At 42.5% G+C, this 20,585-nt stretch overlaps 1 protein-coding gene across 1 annotated transcript; it reads left to right on the top strand.

Moving 5' to 3' along the window:
* Positions 1-3,717: 3,717 nt before the first annotated feature.
* LOC141763647 (uncharacterized) lies at positions 3,718-6,145 on the top strand. Its single transcript, XM_074628167.1, has 2 exons — positions 3,718-3,872; positions 4,027-6,145. The coding sequence occupies exon 2, from the start codon at positions 4,105-4,107 to the stop codon at positions 5,845-5,847; it is 1,743 nt and encodes a 580-aa protein (XP_074484268.1). The 5' UTR covers positions 3,718-3,872; positions 4,027-4,104; the 3' UTR covers positions 5,848-6,145.
* The last annotated feature ends 14,440 nt before the right edge of the window (positions 6,146-20,585 follow it).

Below are 20,585 nucleotides of genomic sequence, written 5' to 3'. Positions count from 1 at the left end.
CCCGATGTAGCCTGAATCACTTCTCTGTAGGAGTCTTGTGGAAATTGCTGCCTAAAATGAAATTATGTTGTAATTTAAAAACTATTTATCAAAGACAGTTTGGTGTCACTCCCATTGGAGCCATTAGGCCCTCTCGCACTACCAGGAAGACTTCCAGCTCCGAGAACAACAGCAACATCAGCGAGGAGAGGTGAAGCAGAGCAAAATGAGAACGGAAAGCTTCTGTTGTATCACTAGAGAGCTCCAGAAACGGTTGTTCTCTGTATACATTGACTGTTGAAGTAGCAACATTATTGTCCCTGCGGGGAAAGTTGGCTACAGCACTTGAGGAATCAAACGGTAAAACAGGACATTAAGCACTAACAACGGACAAACTATTTCCAAATTCAGTCCCGAAGCACAAACAGCCCGGGAGAACACGAAGAAAAGAAATGTAACGATAGATTTCAAATACAGCAGCTAAACTAAATGTAATAATTTGTGTTAGTATGTATTACCTCCACCAAGGCCGAAGGCTTAGGAAGGATGTTATGTTTTCACTGGCGTTTGTTTGTTTGTTTGTTTGTTTGTCTGTTAGCAGGATATCTCCAAAAGTTCGCAATGGATTTAAATTAAATTTTTTGGAGGGGTGGTTTGTAGAACAATGAACAATCCATTCGATTTTGGTGGCGATCCGGATCATGATCCGGATTCAGGAATGTTTTTAAGGATTCCGATCAGCCTGAGCATTAAGACCACAGGGTATAACACAAGTGTAGTGTAACTGATGACGCGTAGATGACGCGTGACCCCGCCTTCCTCCTTCTGAGTGCAGAGAAATACATGTATGGATGTGTGGCTAGACATCGAGGTGCGGGAGCTGCTGGCCGTCCGCGGTGAGAAAGAAAAAAACGGTAGATGACGGGATGAGAGACAACGTAGTGTAATGTTACTTTTATTTTTGTCACAGGCTGTGGTCAAACATGAAACGCTAGAGGAACATCAAATAGATATGGATAAATATGGAAATATGAGGTAAAATGAGTCAGTTCGTGTTTGTAGAAAAACATATATATATATTAGGGCTGTCAGTTGAATATTTATCGTGATTAATCGCATGATTGTCCATCGTTAGTTATTATTAATTAATTATTAATTTATCAAATTTTTTTATTTGTTCAAAATGTAACTTAAAGGGAGATTTGTCTAGTATTTAATACTCTTACCAACACGGGAGTGGGCAAATATGCTGCTTTATGCAAATGTGTGTATATATTTATTATTGGAAATGAATTAACAACACAAAACAATGACAGATATTGTCCAGAAACCCTCACAGGTACTGCATTTAGCATAAAAAATATGCTCAAATCATAACATGGCAAACTGCAGCCCAACAGGCAACAACAGCTGTCAGTGTGTCAGTGTGCTGACAGGATTATATACTGTATATACTGTATATATACCGCTGGTATAGAGAACCTTTAACGGCATATTAGCTGACTAATGTTTAGTTACTATTTAGTAGGTACCTACTCTTATTTATTTCCCTGTAATGTTAAAATGTTAACCTGAATGACACACGTCCTCATAAAAGAGTTGTACGTATTTGCCCAGTAGGAGTTGACACTTACTGAGTGACTTTCCTATTGATGGGATTGTATTTCGCTTGTTTTAGTCACACTACTGTTGGCTTTTATGCCGGTCTATCAGCAAAAGAAGTGACGCAGTGATCTGTTGGACTCTTCTTGTTTGTTTGTTTTTATTTGCCTTCTTCACCTCCAGCTTTATGTAATTACAAAGAGGGCAACGCTTGTGTGACACAGAGGAAGAAGGTACCTTTCTGGAGCTCCACTTCTATGAATAAGTGTTTCTCAACAACTAACCCTGAAAATGATGCTCAGCTGGCCCCTTGTTCTCAGTCCACAGAGTTTAAAAGGAGATGAGCGGCGGGCGGGCCTTTCACTCACTAGAAGGTCATGTTACCCCCCCACCTCTCCCCACCTCACTGTGTGAAGAGTGCATGTCTGTAAGTTCACTGGGCTTGCTGCATCCAGAGGATGTTTTGATCCTGGATATAGTATGCATCTGCACATGTTTGTGGATTAACAAAAATGCAGTGAAATGTATAACGATTCTGTGATAAGTTAAAACAAAAGTGCAAACTGTAATTGGTTGTTCATTTATTTGCAATCAATACAACAGGCTCCAGGGGGCTTAGGGAAGTCTAGCAGTGGTGACAGTACAGCTGAAGGCGAAGCTGTCAAAGGTCACTAATCAGAACACTATAATACAGCATGGGCCTAATGATCTCCTGTCTGCTTCACAGGAGCTGCTCAGTGGCCACACTACGAGACTGCATTCCTTCTTCTGTGAACCAGCAGAACATAAAAGCATATTGGTTCAAAGGTTAATTTTTTTCTCTATTATCTACAACTTAAGTTCAACCTGCTATTTTCAAAATTGAAAGCTCTCTCCAGATGATCAGTGCAGAGGCAGCTTGTAGCCTAGGTCTCCATAGATGAACATCTGCCATGTGGCAGGGAAGTGACAAGAACATAGAGAGGTGAGGTTCGGAAAAAAATATGTACGGTAGTCAATGGTAAGAGACAAATATTTTTTTGTTTGATCCCATTTGAATTACGCCATGACTCTGACAGGGATATTATTAATGCATGGTATCCATAGCAGCAAGCAGCAACATGCAAGCAAGGCAGTTTGTATAATCTACCCATGCTATATTATTATATCTTTGATTTGAACACACACACACACACACACACACACACACCGCAGTATTGAGTTAGATGTAGAAAACAGACAAGTAGATTCAGCAAGAAAAATTAAACATACTGTACATGAAATATTCAGAAGCAGCCATGAGTTAACCATCTATCACAGAGAGGAACAAAGCTTTCCCATGTAGAAGAGAGAGAGAGAGAGAGAGAGAGAAAAAAAAAAGAGGACAAACTGAGAGAGAGAATTGAAAATGAGTTATGAAAGTTGATGTGGCGGCGAGGTTTGAGACAGAAAGAAATTATTGATCAAGGATTCAAACTTCCTGCGGACCAATTCCTGCTAAAAGCATCGGTAGGTGAGTGTGTGGGCTGTTTGTTCAGGTAGAAGGCAGAACAAACAGAAGCTGTGAGTCATCGGAATCTAGAGAAAACTACAAAAAAGTCTCCACATCTCCCAAAATTAGATTAGACGGGGATTCCATTAGAGCTACAGTGGTAGAAGTGCATATTTTTAGTGGTGTGTGTGTGTGTGTGTGTATATGAACTTGTTTACTTTTCCTCTGTTCAACCTGTGTGTGTGTGCGTGTGTGTGTGTGTCTGTGTGTGTGTGTGATACATTGGGTGGATTTGTAGAGCTGTAGTACAGAATAGTAAAAAGAAGCTTAGAGCATCGTCATCAGCGTCAACATCCTGAGCAGAGGTGTGTGTGTGTGTGTGTGAGCGTGTTCACGTGTGTGTGTATAGTGTTCACGTGGTGTGTGTGTGTGTGTGTGTGTGTGTGTGTGTGTTTGGATGACATCACAGCAGTGGTGACATCACAGCAGTGGTGACATCATCACTGCATCGTGACATCACCAGATGGAACGCTGCGATCAAAAAGGAGTGGTGACATCATAAAGGAGCAGTGACATCATAAAGGAGTGGTGACATCCCAGCAGTGGTGACATCATCACTGCATCGTGACATCACCAGATGGAACACTGTGATGAATTAAAGGAGTGGTGACATCAGTTGTGACATCTTAAAGGAGCAGTGACATCATAAAGGAGTGACATTCAGGAGAGAGTCCCAGAATCACACAACTGTAGTTGAATCTGAAGACTCGATCAGACGAAACACATCGACTGAGAGAAGCAGTTGTCTCAAGAGGAAGAGGTGTGAATTTTATGAATTTTATGAATGCATTGCTTTAGATTAAACCTCCCAACAGTATATGAAGCAGTTCAAATTAGCCTCAACATTTAAATGCAGCTTACATGTTAGTTAATAATAATTAGGGCTGCAACTAACGATTATTTTCACTCATCAGACTATCTACTGAGAGAAGCAGTGAATTTCTCTCCAAAAACCACCAAGCATCGACAAGAATTGACCGTAAATCAGCAGCATGGTATCATCAAGAACTTTCCAGCCAGAAGCCATCATGCCCGAGTTCAACGTCCGTCGCACTGTTTTCAAGCTGCTCAACTCCTTCTTTAAGGGGATGACGGCGGAACAGTGGGGATTTTTAAAATCCGGCAGCCCTGACGACGTCACTATGACCATGATGGGAGAGTTGCTGTTGGACATCACAGCGGCCTTGACAAAAGCTTTCCTGAAATCTCTCGGGAGCAGGACCCTGGCGTCTGAGGACGACGTCCAAATCAATCTGGGCGACACCATCTCTCAGGGTTTTGCCGAAGCTCTGGGCGTCGACGTCTCGGTTCAGTGTCCGAGCTCCAAAAGCTTGACGACATTGATCTCTGAAGAGGTTTCGGAGAGCGTCCGAAGTGCCCTCTCCAGCCCCGAGGGCATAGTTCAGCGCCTCACTCCTCCCGGCAAACTCAACAGCATGATTCTGCACGCCTGCAAAATGTGCCGAGCGTTCATCGGCAGGATGAAGGCGGTGTTCTCGCCTCGACGGCGCAAACAGAGGACCATCTCCGAAGAATCAGATGTGGAATCGGAACCCTCAGACGCCAAATACCGCTATGCGGCGACGCTTTTGTCGGACATCGTGATTTCGGTGAAAGACATCATGTATGTCACAATCATCATCAAGAAGCAGTTGAACAACATCACTGAACCTCTCTTGGTTGACGTGCCGGACTCTGAGTACACGCTGCTGCAGTCTCAAAATGCTCGGGAGATTGCAGACGTCGCGGAAGACATCGCTCGGAGCATCGCCGAAGATGCTGTAAGACAGACTCCTTCAGAGCAGAAGAGCAAACGCTCCAAGAAAAACATCGGAAGCAAAATTAAGAAGCTTTTGGCAAAGTGCTTTGCCAAAACGTGCATCCATCGCATCGTGGCACAGATGACGAAAAGATTCCACCGAGGCTCCAAAGTTCACAGTCGGGAGTCGGCAAAGTCTCTCACGAAGAAGATTAACGATCTGATGAAAAAAACAGACAACCGCGATCTTCTGGGACTCGGCACTCCGCTCCTAACCATTCCCCCCGGTCGAGTCTTGGAGTTCACAAAGGTCTTAAGTGATCTACTCTACACACACATCCTACATGGGCCAGAGATCATCCCCGAGCCGGTGATACGTGCCAACATGCGCGCCGACTTGCAGCGGAAGGTGCTCGGTTTCCTGTCTCTGGCTAGATGGTGGCAGATCTTTCAGTCCGAAAACCTCGTTGACAATATGAGACACGCCATACTGGGCACTAAGCCCAGGGCCAAGAAACCTTTGGCAATCGCTGCACCGTCTGCCCCGGTATCCGTGACGAAGAGTCGTGATGACTTTGCACGGCGAGCGCGGAACATACAAAACAAAAACTGCGTCGAGGTGTTAATGGAGAGGCTGGTCACGCGGATCTTCAAGAAGGCGAAAGTGACCTGGACCGTTTCAAACGTCCAGGACATCATCCAGCGCCTTTTTGAACAAACATGGGCCGAAGTCGAGGGTCTCGATTTCGATTCCAGCCAAGAAACATTGGAAAACCTCGAAAAGGCCATTTGCCGGGACCTGATTAAGACGTGGGGCAATGCGATGTGGCTGCTGGTGTCCTTGAAAGGGGGTCATCTGGCAGTCGGAGACCATATTGCCTTCGCCGTCAAAGGTCACCTGATGGCACCACGGAGACAGAGGTCCTGCATGTGCAGCTTCTTCTCTTCTATGCTCACTGCCATGACGAGGTGGTAAGGTGGTTTATGGGGTTTTCTCCGGGGGCTCCGGTTTATCCCACATATAGTGAATCTGACTTACTATATATAAAAAATGTCTTGAATGTGTCATTCATCTGGAAGGAAAAATAGATTTTTTCCTTCAGAATGAATGCGAGGGCTTGAGCTCTCAGCGCCACCTCAGTAGTCAATGTTGTCTACTGTTGTGGAACGCACGGGTTCGATCTGGGTGATCCAGTTCTCCCACAATCAGTGCATAATAATGAATATCTAATAAAATAAAATAAATAATAATATAAATAAATAATATGAATTCATTTCTGCTCATTTCTCTCATCATTTGCTGTAAATATTCAACTCAGACTGAAGTTCTGCTGATTCAGTGCATTTTTATAATGTACAAAAATAAAGTACAAAGAAAAGTGTGGTTTGCAACAGTATTTTTTCTTATCAAAACGACTTGCATCAGCCTTAAAGTTATAGTCATAACCCAGAATAGTGAGTTAGGGTTAGGAGTGTTCAGCTAACATGCGTTTACGATACTCATTTGCTTCATTTTTACAGAACCAGTCAACCTTCTAGAGCTTCCAGTTGCTCCAATATTATTGTTTTATTGTTATAAAGTCACTCTCAACTCTAATTGATCAAATAGATGTTGAAAAGTTGCACTGAAAAAATAAAAGGTTTGACCCCTCTGGTGGTCCTATAGAGAGAGAAAGATTCAGGGTTCCAGAGTCAGTAGGATTCATCCTCTGGGCACCAGATCCATCCAACCAGCTGTTGACCAACTGAGGCCGATACTGACATCCATCAAGCTACATCCATAGCATGGCTAAAAAAGCAAAACATATATATAAAAATGTATACTATATAATGTATATGTTTTTGCAAAAGGAACAAGAATGCTTCTTTAATGTTTAGTTAAGGGGAAACACCACGAGGTCAGGGGTCAGCAACCTTTACTATCAAAAGAGCCGTTTTAGGCCAAAAAATAATTTATTTAAATTAAATGAATCACTCTGTCCCTGAGGTTTCCAGCTGCCATCAATCACCTCGTTGGACCAAACCAAGTGGCAGGGAAGAGAGAGGGGTGAGGGTAGTGGGGTTTCTTTGTTAAGTTGGGATTGTTTGATATTTCTTAAGTTTATAATATTTCCTAGTTAACTTGTGTTAGACTGTATAGTCATGTATATTTTGTATATATTAGTATGGTGATGATTTATTTGTAAATACAGATAATTATTTGATGTGTTCAAGTGCACTTTATGGTTGGGAGGGTCCATTTGGTAATTAGGCTAATTTGTGAGAGCAAGCATGTTGAATGTCTTGTCAGTCACTGAAGTCTGTGTTACCTGAGAGAAACCTGTTTCATTGTCCAGCTGCCTTTTTGCCATGGGTGACATCGTGATGTTCTTTTTGTCACTTGCTAAAGATCACCGGTAAAAAGAGCCGAGCTCTGTTGAAAGATGAGCCGATGCGTCAAACAGTTTTTCACAAAGTCATACACTTCCATCCTGGTTGTAAGGACTTACAACACTCCAAACCTTACATTTGGTGTCAGAAGTGGGATGAGACGCGGCCAGAAGGGGTGTGGCTTTTTGAGCAAGCAGTATGGGACCGAGACAAAGTCTGGTGTGTCAGGGATGCTGTCGAGACACTGTCTGGTCGGGGACACTGTCTGGTGTGTCAGGGATGCTGTCGAGACACTGTCTGGTCGGGGACACTGTCTGGTGTGTCAGGGACGCTGTCGGGGACACTGTCAGGTGTCAGGGTTGCTGTCCGGTGTCAGGGACGCTGTCGGGACACTGTCTGGTGTGTCAGGGAGGCTGTCGGGACACTGTCGGGGACAATATCTGGTCGGGGACACTGTCTGGTGTGTCAGGCACACTGTCGGGGACACTGTCTGGTCGGGGACACTGTCTGGTGTGTCAGGGACGCTGTCGGGGACACTGTCTGGTCGGGGACACTGTCTGGTGTGTCAGGGACGCTGTCGGATGTCAGGGACGCTGTCGGGGACACTGTCAGGTGTCAGGGACGCTGTCGGGGACACTGTCAGGTGTCAGGGACGCTGTCGGGACACTGTCTGGTGTCAGGGACGCTGTCGGGGACACTGTCAGGTGTCAGGGATGCTGTCGGGACGCTGTTGGGGACAAAAAGTTGGACAAAACAATCTAATACAGGAAGTGATTATGCTTATGTTGTGCTTTTATTTTATAATGCAGTGAAACAAGACCTTAGTGTGTGTGTGCATGTGTGTGTGCACGATTGTGTGTGTTTGTGTGTGCGTGTGTGTGTGTGAGTCAATATGATCTCATCACTAACCGTCATATTTTGCCACTTGTGCAGCCTTTTGCATAGTATCTTGACGCAGAAGGTTCGGGCGTGGTTAACGTCGTAACACGTGGTTAATGATGTGAAACAGTCACGCTTAGGTTTCGGCAACAAAACTGCTTGGTTAGGTTAGAAAAAATATGAAGGTTTGGGTTAAAATAAGTAAGCTATGGACATAACGTCATGTGACTCAGTTACATAACGTCATCAGTAAAAAATAACTCAACTTTTGGTTTCTCCTGAGTAAGAGTCCTATGTTTGTTTGACCCGTCCACCTAACCTCCCTGCCACCCTGAGTGGACATCTCGCTCTTAATACTACCGTCAGTTGCTCTGGCAACAGGAGTTAGCTGAAAGCCTGGTGCGTCAGACGCTAAACGGTTGTCTTGTGCGTCGGTATCAAGAAGTCGAGGGGCACTGCCCAAGCGTCAGTATTTGATGCCTTGGGTGAGAGGTGTGAGCCCTTATAGGAATACTATGGGTATATTATACAAAGGCTAAAATTAAAATTAAAATAGTTATTGCTCCTAACTTCTTTTTTTTTCAAATTGTCACTTCTTTTGCGTATAAATTGAACCAGCTGGCTATAAAATTAAACTGTAGTCTCTTTATTTTATTGAGTAGACACCTCGTCCTTTCTTACAACCTGGCTGGATAATGCAACACAAATATAATAAAATCAACACAGCACATATTGTTCATATATGTTCATATTGGATGATTCCACACCCCACGCATCAATGCAGGAAGTCATGTTCCCTTCACGTAGGTGCACGTAAGATGGTAAGTAGGTGTGTAGGTCGGGGTTATGGATGGGATGGATGGGCATGTAGAACACTTGATGTTCATGCAGAAAACTAGGACAAAAATAAAAATCTGCCATGCAAAGTTAAGAATAAAACATGTCTATCAAATTACTTGCAGCTTAAAAATGTAATTTTGAAACTGACATTTGTTTTGGCTTCCTTGTTTTTTTTCTTTTGTCAGGGGTACAAACAACGACAATAAAGCGAGTATCGATTTTGGTTGCAATCACTTTCTATGTATCATCATTGAATGCACTAGTCAATGTGGTACTAAATTATTCTAATTATGTCTCTAACAGCAGCAGAATATCTTTTTTTTTGTTTTACCCTAGTTTGGTTTTGTTTCAGTCATTGCATGTCCTTTTTTTTTTTTTTTATTCCAATCTATGCAATCCTGTCTCACTAGAAATTAAGCCACCAATTTGTCCTCCAAATTACATTATGATGGGAAATGTAATTGCTGCCTTGGTTATGTTCACAGGCAAACTGTTTCCAGTAAAGGAAGCGCTATATAAAGCACACCACTTCGGCACCGTCGTCTTCAATCAGGCTACAATAGCACTTTGGTTAAAGGTAGGGAAAGATTGTGGTTTCAGTTGAATGTTTCCTTACTTATTTGCTGTTGCAAATTAGTTGTATATAAACATAATTTCTGGAGATAGGGTTGATGTATGTAAATTTTATGTCACAGACCTGCAAGTAATGTTTTTTTTTTAACCATTCTGGATGGATAATGCAACCTAAATATAGTTGGTTGTTGAGAACATGTAAAACTGTAGTCCTGCTGAATAATATGACTCATCTATGGCTGCTTTCATGACACGTATTTATATCAAGTTTTTAGCATAATTATTTCTTATAAAAGAGGGACATAAATTAAGCTACTTCAGAAATAAATTATCTTAAATGAGGCAGTTTAGGGTGCTTTCACATCAGGGACCCGGTTCCAGATCCGAGTACACTTGTCCCCAAAGTTCAGTTCGTTTGATCAGTGTGAACGCTCCGTACCGTACTCGGGGACGGTTCGTCGATCCGTACCCGAGTCCACTTGAAAAGATGGTCTGGAGTACGGTTCATGTGTACTCGGGTACGGCTCGCATCAGGTATGAAAGCCAACCGTACCGAAACACGGAGTAACGTTAACAGTTTGCAAGTAGTTTTGAAAGGTCAGGCTTTTTTCAACGCCGCCAGTCTCCTCCGAAATCTGTATACATAAAACTGTTTCATATCTATGTCTGTATCTGCACGCATCATGCGCCGATCTCATCCTCTGAGCTGCACAGCCGTGGATGATACAGCAGGAAGGCCGGTGAGAGGTTCCTTAAAATATGAACAATAGTAGGCGATGGAGTCGGGCGATGTATGTTATTTTATTTAGCTAATTTAATGGTCTGTCTGCAAAGAACGAGAGCCGCTCAGTTGCTCAGCGGGCAGAGAGGGAGAGACAGCGGGGGGAACAGTGTGTAGAGTCGGCCTATTTTCACATCAAACTCTGTGAAAGAAGAGTTTATTAAGACCAAACCAGAGTTGGTGATTGTTGGAAAGACTAACTACGACAGTATTGGTGAGTTTTATTTTGTTTTCAGTCCAGTTTGAATGAAGCGTTTTACAATGCTACGCCACTAGAACAGCTGATTTCAACATAAACAAATATACGTGGATGATGACGCAAGTGTACTCGGGTACGGACCAACTTTACTAATGTGAAAGCTGAGCGGAGAGGGGGGGTGAAATGGTACTCGGGCACGGTACGGATCAATCGTACCGAATGTGAAAACGCCATTAAAGGTTTAAAGCCCCCCTCCAGTCAGTTTTACTTCCTGTTTTTTTGGTATAACGTTCTCATTACCATGGCAACCAGATTGAATCGTTTTTCAACCCAGTTTAGATGAAACTAGTTTAGGGTGAATTTACAGTTCATCAGACCACAAATGAGACAAGAATTATCTCAACACACCGACTCTCTCTGACTCGCTCTCTTCTTCACCGTCTCCTCCTGGCGAGGCGGTCGTCTGGCTGCTGCTGCGCAGAGGAGCCGCACCGCCGCACGCCGGCCACAGCCATTGGAGGACGGATAAACATGTTGCTGAGGTCCGTCGTTTGAAATGCTGTTCCGGGACGTTTTGGAGGTGCACCGTCCACCAGCAGCGCCGGCCGCTCTCGCCTCAGCTCCCAGCACCGACACCGCGGGCTGCACTGTGAGTCGTTTATTTCTCTAACAGGACTTTTCTCTCGTTTTCTTCGGGATGAAAGTTGTGCACTCCCCTCCATCGTCCGGACCTGTTAGAGGCCGGAAAACCTCAAAAACGGCATCGGCTGGTTTCCGTTAATTTATCTCCAGCAGGAGGAGATGGTAAAGAAGAGAGCGAGTGAGAGTCAGTGTGTTGTGTTCATTCTGGGATTTTGTGTAGATTAATTCACTGTGTTGACTGACGTTCACTGCACACACAAATGCCATTGTGTAAATAAACACACTAAACTAAGGTGGAGGAAACAAAAAAATTTAAAATGAAAACCCTCAGTTAGCCGAGGCAACAAGTTGTGCTAACTAACTACAGCTAACTAGCTAACTGACTGGAAAGACAAACTGACAGCCAGATAAATAGATTTATCAGTTTGCTGCTCAGACTCAAATGAGCATGACAGCACCTGCGGCTCGGAGGATGACCTTTGACCTGTAGCTTCTACTATAGTCATACGTCATATTCCCGTTTTAGCAACAACCTTCATTTTTTTTTAACTTTGAGCACAAATTTAAATTATTTGTCAAAAAAAACATTGGTGTGGCTAACAGTGTGGGGGGAGTGAGGTATTTCTTTCACAAGCAGACAGGGTTTGTCTTTGTTCCACAAGTTTGTATTCAGCCTGCATGTTACCACTCTCTGCAAGTCAGAGACTCTGGTGATATGTGGGATTTAACTTTGAAAGGAAAACAACAGACGGAGCGGACCTGTCGAAGTGTTTACTCAAGAAACTTTCCCTTTAAAGACTTGCATTCTTTACCCCCCGACATTCATAAAACAGAAATCAGTTTGAGTTGTTTATTTATGAGAAAAACATACTCCCACACCCACTCACAAACTCGGAGACAAAGCAAGAGCTATAGATTCTATGTTTTGAAAGTTTGCATTATGGATTTGCTTATTGGACTGCAGTTTCCAGCAAGAGATGAACAAAACTTCCCACAATGTCCTTTTACAGACCATATCATACCTGTTGTTCATTAGAATAGGAATTATGAAACATTTTTGTCCTGTAAAAATGGGAAATGCATCTCAGCTGGAGCAAGATTTACATACTGCAGGAGTGTGTTGATGTGTTCCATGGCCTAGGACGGCAACATCAGTCAGTTAGTCTGTCTATTGATCTGTGCAGCCAGAGTTCAACAACTATTGGCCTGATTTCCATAACATTTGGTTTGGATAGTCAATGTCAACAGAAGACAACTCCCAACCAATACGTTGGTCTTTGAAAAGGTATCATCAACCTAACCAAGTAGTTTTGTTGCCTTAACACTGCATTATCAAAACGCACAAAAAATAACTTTTTGTGAGAACCATTGCATGAGAATACGTTGAGTGGTGTCATGCAGAGTCTGTGCAAAAAGGAAATACTTACATTGGGTGTTTTCAACTGTGTAAAGCCCGGCCACACAGGGAACGTCAGCAGCGCGTGGCGGCTGCCAAACCTGTTTTTTTTTTATTTCAGCGTCCATGTTAAAAGGTTAAAGCAGCCACACAACCCGCGTGAGCAGCGCGGCGCAGCCGCGTGTCATCCAGGGATTTGAGGTCTCGGCTATTTTTACCGCGAGCCACTGGCGGTTCACAGCGACAAAGAAAATTATCTTTTGACTGTATATTGGCATCATATCAGCAATATTACTACAGTTTCAATGTCTAGATATCCGCAGAATATGTCATAGACATGAAAAAAAGTAAAGACTTATTTTTAAATCAACACCAAAATAAAGTGCTCTATCGTTTTTTTCTTCTTCCTGTAGACAGAATTCCTTCATTTGTTAACACAATGCTTTTATTCTGAAATATTTGCAGGACAGTGTAGTGGGAAATGCAGAGACTTTCAGGGGTCCATGAATGAATAAAGTACCCGGTTTTAATTGTGGATTATTACTATCATTTACAAATGAGCACACGCTTCTTAACATTTTTCTGTCCGAAATAAATATAAATTATATTTATAATAAAATTAAATGACCATTATGAAAACTCTACGTAGAAAGAAAGAGCTGGCAGCAGCAGCAGCACCCCAGCAGCAGAAACGCTGCTGGTGTGGATGACACATGCGTGAGACACACAGCAGTTCAGCGAGGCAGCCGTCACGCACCGCTGACGTGCCCGGTCTGGCCCGAGCGTGAGCATCTAATATTGACCTGAATGGGTTTACATTGGAGTTAGTTGAAAGCCTGGTGTGTCTGTATCAGACGCAGAGGGCCGTGACAAAATATTGGTATTTGATGCCCTGGGAATGAGACTGGGCTGGAACCTTACATGGAAATACAGTATGTACAGTCCTCAATTAAATACTCCCTGACGGGAACATGTTCATGTTTTTCAAACTTCACGCACCCACTTTGTAAGATAAGCTTTTTGTTTTAAATGTATATTTATCAAGCCAAAACTGAAAAAAACACTACTGGTGTCACTTAAGTTATTTTCTCAGATTTAACAAAGCTCCTCCAGAACCACTGTAAGGCAAGGCAAGGCCAGGCAGCTTTATTTGTATAGCACATTTCAGCAACAGGGCAATTCAAAGTGCTTTAGACAAAGTGCAAAAGAACATTAAGATATAATTAAAACAGTCATAAAGACGTTAAAGATTAGAAAATAAAAAATAGCAAAAAATAAAAGCTAGGATAAAGTCTAAAATAGAGTATAACACACAAGAGTAAAAGTTAAAGTGCAGTATAAGATCATTATTTGGTTTAATAAAAGGCAGCAGCAAACAAGAAAGTTTTAAGCTTTGATTTAAAAGAACTAGAGTTGTAGCTGGTCCTGCAGTTTTCTGGGAGCTTGTTCCAAATATTTGGTGCATAAAAACTGAACGCTGCTTCTTCTGCATGTTTAGTTCTGACTCTGGGTACACTAAGCAGACCTGATCCAGATGACCTGAGAGGTCGGATGGTTCATAACATAGCAGAAGATCAGAAATATATTTTGGCCCTAAACCATTTAGTACTTTGTAAACCAGCAGGAGGCATAGAGCGGTTTTTACAGGCTGAGTAATATCCCCATGACTAGTAAACAGATTTCTATGAGTAAAATTGGTGGAGTGCCCCTTTAAGCCTCCAACCTACTGACCAATGCTGCCACTGTGTCAACTGCTAATAACAATACTAAATTCCATATTCATAGCTGTATTTAATATTGCTTTCATCAGTAAACTCTCCATACATATCAGCCCCTTTAGTTGGTCAATGTAAAGGCATAAAAACCTAGTCAGTTCTCTGACATGATGAAATGTGGCATCGTTAAAACAGCGCAGAAACCAGCCTAACAATATGCTGACTTATATAGCAATAGAACAGTATAAAACAGCAAAGCTTGTGCTTTGCTTTAAACATCACTTTGCCATCACACACACAAACACAACAACACCCACACACACACAGAGGCAGTCAGACTAATGTGTGTGACCTATGGTGCTAGCTTACGGCACTGGGAACATTAGTGGTTCAGATTGAAACAAATGAAGACAGCTCTTCACTTAGTCACAGTCAGATGGAGCCAGGCAATAACAACAGAGAGGGAGAGTGTGTGTGTGAGAGTGTGTGTGTGTGTGTGTGTGTGTGTGCGTGTGTGCGTGTGTGTGTGTGGTTATTGCGAGGCAATACATACCCACATGTGTGTATGCAGGTATAAGCATTTGCACATGTACACAGTTCCTGCTTAATACAAATGTGTGTGTGTGTGTGTGTGTGTTGCATGTGTAGGTGCATTATTACTTAATGTAACAGTTAGTGTGCCTTTTGGTTCGTGCGTGAAAGTGTGTGCACTTGTGTGTGCGTGTGTGCATCTGTTGGTATGTGGTGCATGATTGTCTAATGTATGAACGCTGTGTACGAGCAAAAGTACATGTATGGTTTGAGTGTGTGTGTGTGTGTGTGTGTGTGTGTGTGCATGTGCGTGCGTGCACTTTGAGGTTAGAGCCAGTAAGGGGTATATTGGGGTGGAGATGATGATGAGAACCTTCAGGGCTCTGATGAGAGCCATGCGAATTAAAAACTGACAATACAAGTCTTACCCAAGACAAATGCCTTCTCTACGACAATCATTATTATGTGGATTGCTGGCGCGCACATATTTCTGTGTGTGTGTGTGTGTGTGCACACGCTTGCTGCTAAGTGCTTTGCTGTTATTAAAATAATGCTATTAGTTGTGATCTATGATGTATTGGTGATTAAGGTTTAGTGCTTTTCAAAAACATTTTTCTGGCCATCAAACAGATGCGCAGGCATCATTCAGAGTCTGAGAGAGAATACATACTGTAGAGGGGGATAAACCCTGCTGGTGGATCACAATACACATGCTGTCCCTCTCTCATACAGCTACTGTACAATTCAACCCCTTTCGGACATGCCCTTCATTATGTACGTTACAGTTTCATGTTCGATCAATCCCCCAATTAACTTTTCTGTAAATGCAACGATGGCAATCGGTCCAAGTCAGACCTGGTAACAATTGAATGCTGTCGCATTGACGTAAAGGCTGCAGCAGCACACAGTTAAATAAACAGAGACATTAAATGTGCCGCCTTAAGCCCCACATAAGAGCACTGTAATAAATGTTATTTAACATTTCCTATACACAAAGACAAAACTAAATCTGTTTAATAAACCACAAATTACAGAGAATGAGACAGTCGTAGAGGAGACACTTCTCATGTCAGTTCAGTCTGTAACGCATGAGCAGCGCATGGCTGCCTCGCTAAACTGCTGCGTGTCTCTCGCGTGTGACATCCACACCGGCAGCGTTTCTGCTGCTGCTGTCAACCCTTTCTTTCTACATAGAGTTTGCCTTTCATAATGGGCATAATATAAATATAATTTATATTTTTTTTAACACAGAAAAAGGTTAAGAAGTGTGTGCTCATTTATAAATAGTTATAGTAATAATCTACAATTAAAACCCAGTACTTTATTCATTCTTGGAGCTGTGCAAGTCACTGCATGTCCTACAACACCGTCCTGTAAATATTTCAGAATAAAAGCATTGTGTTAACAAATGAAGGAATTCTGTCCACAGACAATGAAAATTTGAAATGAAAGCAGGAAGTGTTGATTTAAAAATAAATCTTTTCTTTTTTCATGTCCGTGACATATTCTACGGTTGTATTGAAACTGTAGTAATGTTGCTGATATGATGTCAATATACAGTCAAAAGATAACTTTCACTGGCTGTTGTTGCTGTGAACCACGCACAGCTCGCGGTAAAAATAGATGAGACCTTGAATCTCTAGAAGAGACGCAACTGAGCCGCGCTACATGGACGCCGAAATAAAAAACAACAGGTTCTGTAGCCGCTACGCGCTGCTGACATTCCCTGTGTGGCCGGGCTTAAAACGTTAAACGCTGCTTACACTATGGACACGCAATCAAAATGCAACTTAAGATCTTGTTATCTTTTACTATGCTTGGCTGCCGTATAAAATACAGTATGAAGCAGAATGCAAAAACTTTTTGATTGGAAAATGTATCCACATTTATTCTGTTTTGGTTCTGTTGTGCAAACCTGATCTCATGGGAAGGCGTAAGGACATTCCTTGGGTCATATTGTGCATTTAATGCTTTTCACGTGTCATTTATACGCCACGGGGTTAATGCTGTGAAACAGCTTTCCGCGTGTCATTTAACGCCACATACTTACCGTGAAATGGTTGGGGTTATGTTTAGGCCACAAAACTATGGTAACGACCACAGTTATGTTTAAGCAGCAAAGGTTTAGAAAGATGGCTGGGCTTAAAAACAATATAACATAAGTATGGAGACGTCGCAATCATCACTAACGGCACAAAATAACTCAACAACACTTTGGGACACGAACAGCGGACTCCTGGTTGAAATTCCTGTGTTTTTTGTCAGCATCCAAGCCCCCTTCCCTCCCACCACAAACAGTCTTTCTCACTTTGTATTCTATGTCACTAGCTCTGAACAGAACGTAACATATCCACACAGATGTCTGTGACATTGCAGTCAGTACAGACTATAGGATGTGAAATGACAAGTCAAAAGCAGGAACAGCGTTGTTATTGCACGTGAAATGACTTACAAATTGCCGTGTCATTCATGAGACCGGGCTGATTGTGCTCTTTGTCAGTTAATTCTAAGCAAAGCTGTAACATCAGTATACTTTATCAAAAATACTAGTGAGTAGTGATAGTAGTATCAAATCTGGTTTTGTATCCATACAAAATGTAATGGCAATCTAGCCAGCTGTTATTGTGGACAACATACATGCCCTACCATTGTGACTGACTCTCACATTAGTCTCTGAGTAGTAAACATGGTGATAATAGCAGCAGAATGGGCTGTAGTGGCACGGGCTCAATCCGCCTGCAGCCACGTGTCCTGCTGAAGAACTGCTGAGCTAGACACTAAGCCTGCTACGGGCTCAGTGCGAGCTGCTCCGGATAAGGAGCTAAATGCCTGAAATGTCAAATGTAAAAAAGTCACATCAATAGCTTGTGGCTGGCTGGCAAGGAAAACACATACCAGCAGTAACATAACACAACAAGTGATTGCAGTGAGTGAGAGTAGAGAGAAATTGCAACTGACAGTCTTGTCAAAGTGCTAAAATGTTTTTTACTGCAGAGGTGACGGAGACGAGGCCGACCGAAGACGTGAAATATGAAACAATTTTTTAGTTCTGCTTTGACTGAACATCTGTTATTTGATATACGTATGAATTGAGAAATCAAATTTGAGGCTGGGTAGAGTTTCTGTGTGATTTTAGGCAGTAATGTCGACGCATGCCACTGAGGAGAGCAGAGGGACTGGATGAGTCCCAGTGGAACCACTCTGACATGTTGCCTAGGGTACCAGCTGCACCAGGACCAGCTAAAAATCTAGTTTGTAGGATTTGGCGGCACCTAGCTGTGAGGTTGCAGATTGCAACCAACTGAAACTTCTCCTGTGTGTCAAGCATGTAAAGCCTCATCCACAACAGGAACGTCAGGAGCGCGTTGCGGCTGCGTTATCTCTTGTTTTTTATTTCGGCATCCGTGTTAACAGCTTAGAGCGTCTCAGCTGTGACTCTTCTAGAGATTCAAAGTCTTGCCTATATTTGACGTGTGCCGCACGCGGTTCACAGCAACAACAGACAGCGAAGGTGATCTATTGACTGTATATTGACATCATACCTGCAACATTACTACAGTTTCAATGTCTATCTGTAGAATATGTTACGGAGATGAAAAAAAGTAAAGACTTATTTTTAAATCAACACTTTCTGCTTTCATTTCAAAATAAAAGCCCTCAAGTGTTTTTTTCTGAAGGACAGAAGCTTTTATTCTGAAATATGTGTAGGACAGTGTTGTAGAACATGCAGTGACTTGGAGAGCTCCATGAATGAATAAAGTGCTGGGTTTAAATCAACACTTCCTGCTTTCAGCAGACACGCAGCTGGTGTGAACGCCCGATGCGACTCAGGCGACGCAGCCCCCAAGCGACTCATCCGCCACGTGGCACAGCCACGCACTCCTGACTTTCCCTGTGTGGATGAGGCGTTACAGAACTACGGTGCATCACTCTCTCTAGAGTCTTTGTTTAGTTTGTCCGTTCTGGGCTACTGTAGAAACATGGCGGCCGGCCCCTTGAAGAGGACCTGCTCGGTATGTAGATATAAACGGGTCATTCTAAGGTAACAAAAACAATTCTTATTGTCAGGTGATTTTACATTAAAGAAAACACACTTATTAATATGATATCTGCTAATAAATCCCCCTAAATGTTACACACTGGCCCATTAATGTTCGTTTGACGTGGGACATCATCTCTAGTCCATAGGGGCAGAAGTCAAATAAGCATTTTACTCTATGTTGCAATTAAAGCTATTGTCTGATTGAGTTTGACCATGTTGCACAAATGGAACACTGTTTAGATTCAGCAGGTTTAGTTAGTGGCAATAAATAATACCCTTCATGCTCTTGCTATGGTGTATTCACTGGTAGAAACCTGAAATCAAGACCACTGAAAACAAGCTGAAATATGTTTGATAAACAAGCTGCGAATAAGAAGAGCAACACCCAATTAGGATTGCTATGAATCAATGAAGGTAACCTTGGTGAGGCGGCCTGCAATATACTGTGCAGTAGTGAGGAATATCGTATCTTTATCTATCTTTAAACCGAGTGGTCACCTGACACGTCCAGTCTCCTAACTGCACCTGAAGGAACCACAGGGAACCTCTGTGATGTAATCTACCCATCAAGTGTAAGCCCCTTATCTGACCCCACAAAGACCCTGCTCTCGAAAGGTACGTCATTTGTACACGCCATGAAATACAATGTTTTTACGTATGACTTGCTGAAAGGGGGAGAATTCTCTGTAATACACCGTAGCTGGCATTCTGTATCAAATGCTAAATTAAAAAACAAAAATACATGGAAACATGTTGGAAGAGCAGAAGAGGAGTAAGGGAGTAGGATCAGTTGAAGAAGGGTTTGATGTGGAGGAGAAGATGGATCATGGATGGATTACTGAATGAGCAAACTAGTACAGGCCCAGGGGCTCAAAGTGTCAGGGGCCCCCTGGCCTTCACCTGCAAAATGTCACTTGAAGAGACACGTACCGACCAGGAAGAGGCGCAAAATGACCACAAAGAAACGTAAACGATTACAAAAAGATGCAAAAAAGCAACTGCAGAGACACAAAATAATTACAAAAAGGGGCAAAACAACCAGAAGGAGATACAAAGAGACTACAAAGAGTCACAAAACAATTACAAAAAGACATAAAATGTCTCCAAAGATGCACATAATGACTACTAAAGCTGGGCATACACTGTACGATTTTAGAAATGTTGTTGTGTACTTCCTATTCCTACTGTCTGAGTAAATCGTTTCCGATATAAAGCCAAAGCGATATAAAGCCAAAGCTCGCAATTTATGTGCTCACACTGTACGGTCTGATCGTCAGCCGCGACTGGCAGGAGGGTACTTGTTGCTTAAGATAAAATTGTACTTGTTTATACCCAGAGTTATTTGGAACTAAATTACTAAATAGGACTCAGATGAGCATTTATTGATCCGACCCCTTTCACACCAATGTCCAGGGTTCAACCCTCCTTTTTGTCAATTCAAACAAAGCCATCCCAACCCGGGTTGAACCCTGGTCAGGATAACTCAGATACGACCTGGGTGGGGGGGTTACAAGTCTGGAGGATTACAGAGAGAGGAGATGATAGTGGCATCATCAATGTGTGCAAAGACGTAAAATGTCACAGAATGATTCATGTTTTTGGGATACAGTGTAAATATAGTACTTCATAAAATGTTTAACTATGTTGTATGTATTGAGCTGTAATGTATTCAAACACATACAGATTTACAGTATCTATCAATCAACACTCATGGATCTTTTTTCCTCTGTCTATCTACAGCACCCA

This window comes from Sebastes fasciatus, chromosome 3 (genome assembly GCF_043250625.1).
Source record: "Sebastes fasciatus isolate fSebFas1 chromosome 3, fSebFas1.pri, whole genome shotgun sequence".
Classification (NCBI taxonomy): Eukaryota; Metazoa; Chordata; class Actinopteri; order Perciformes; family Sebastidae; genus Sebastes; species Sebastes fasciatus.
The sequence above is the reverse complement of the archived record's forward strand: the minus strand, read 5'-3'. Positions and strand labels throughout refer to the sequence as shown.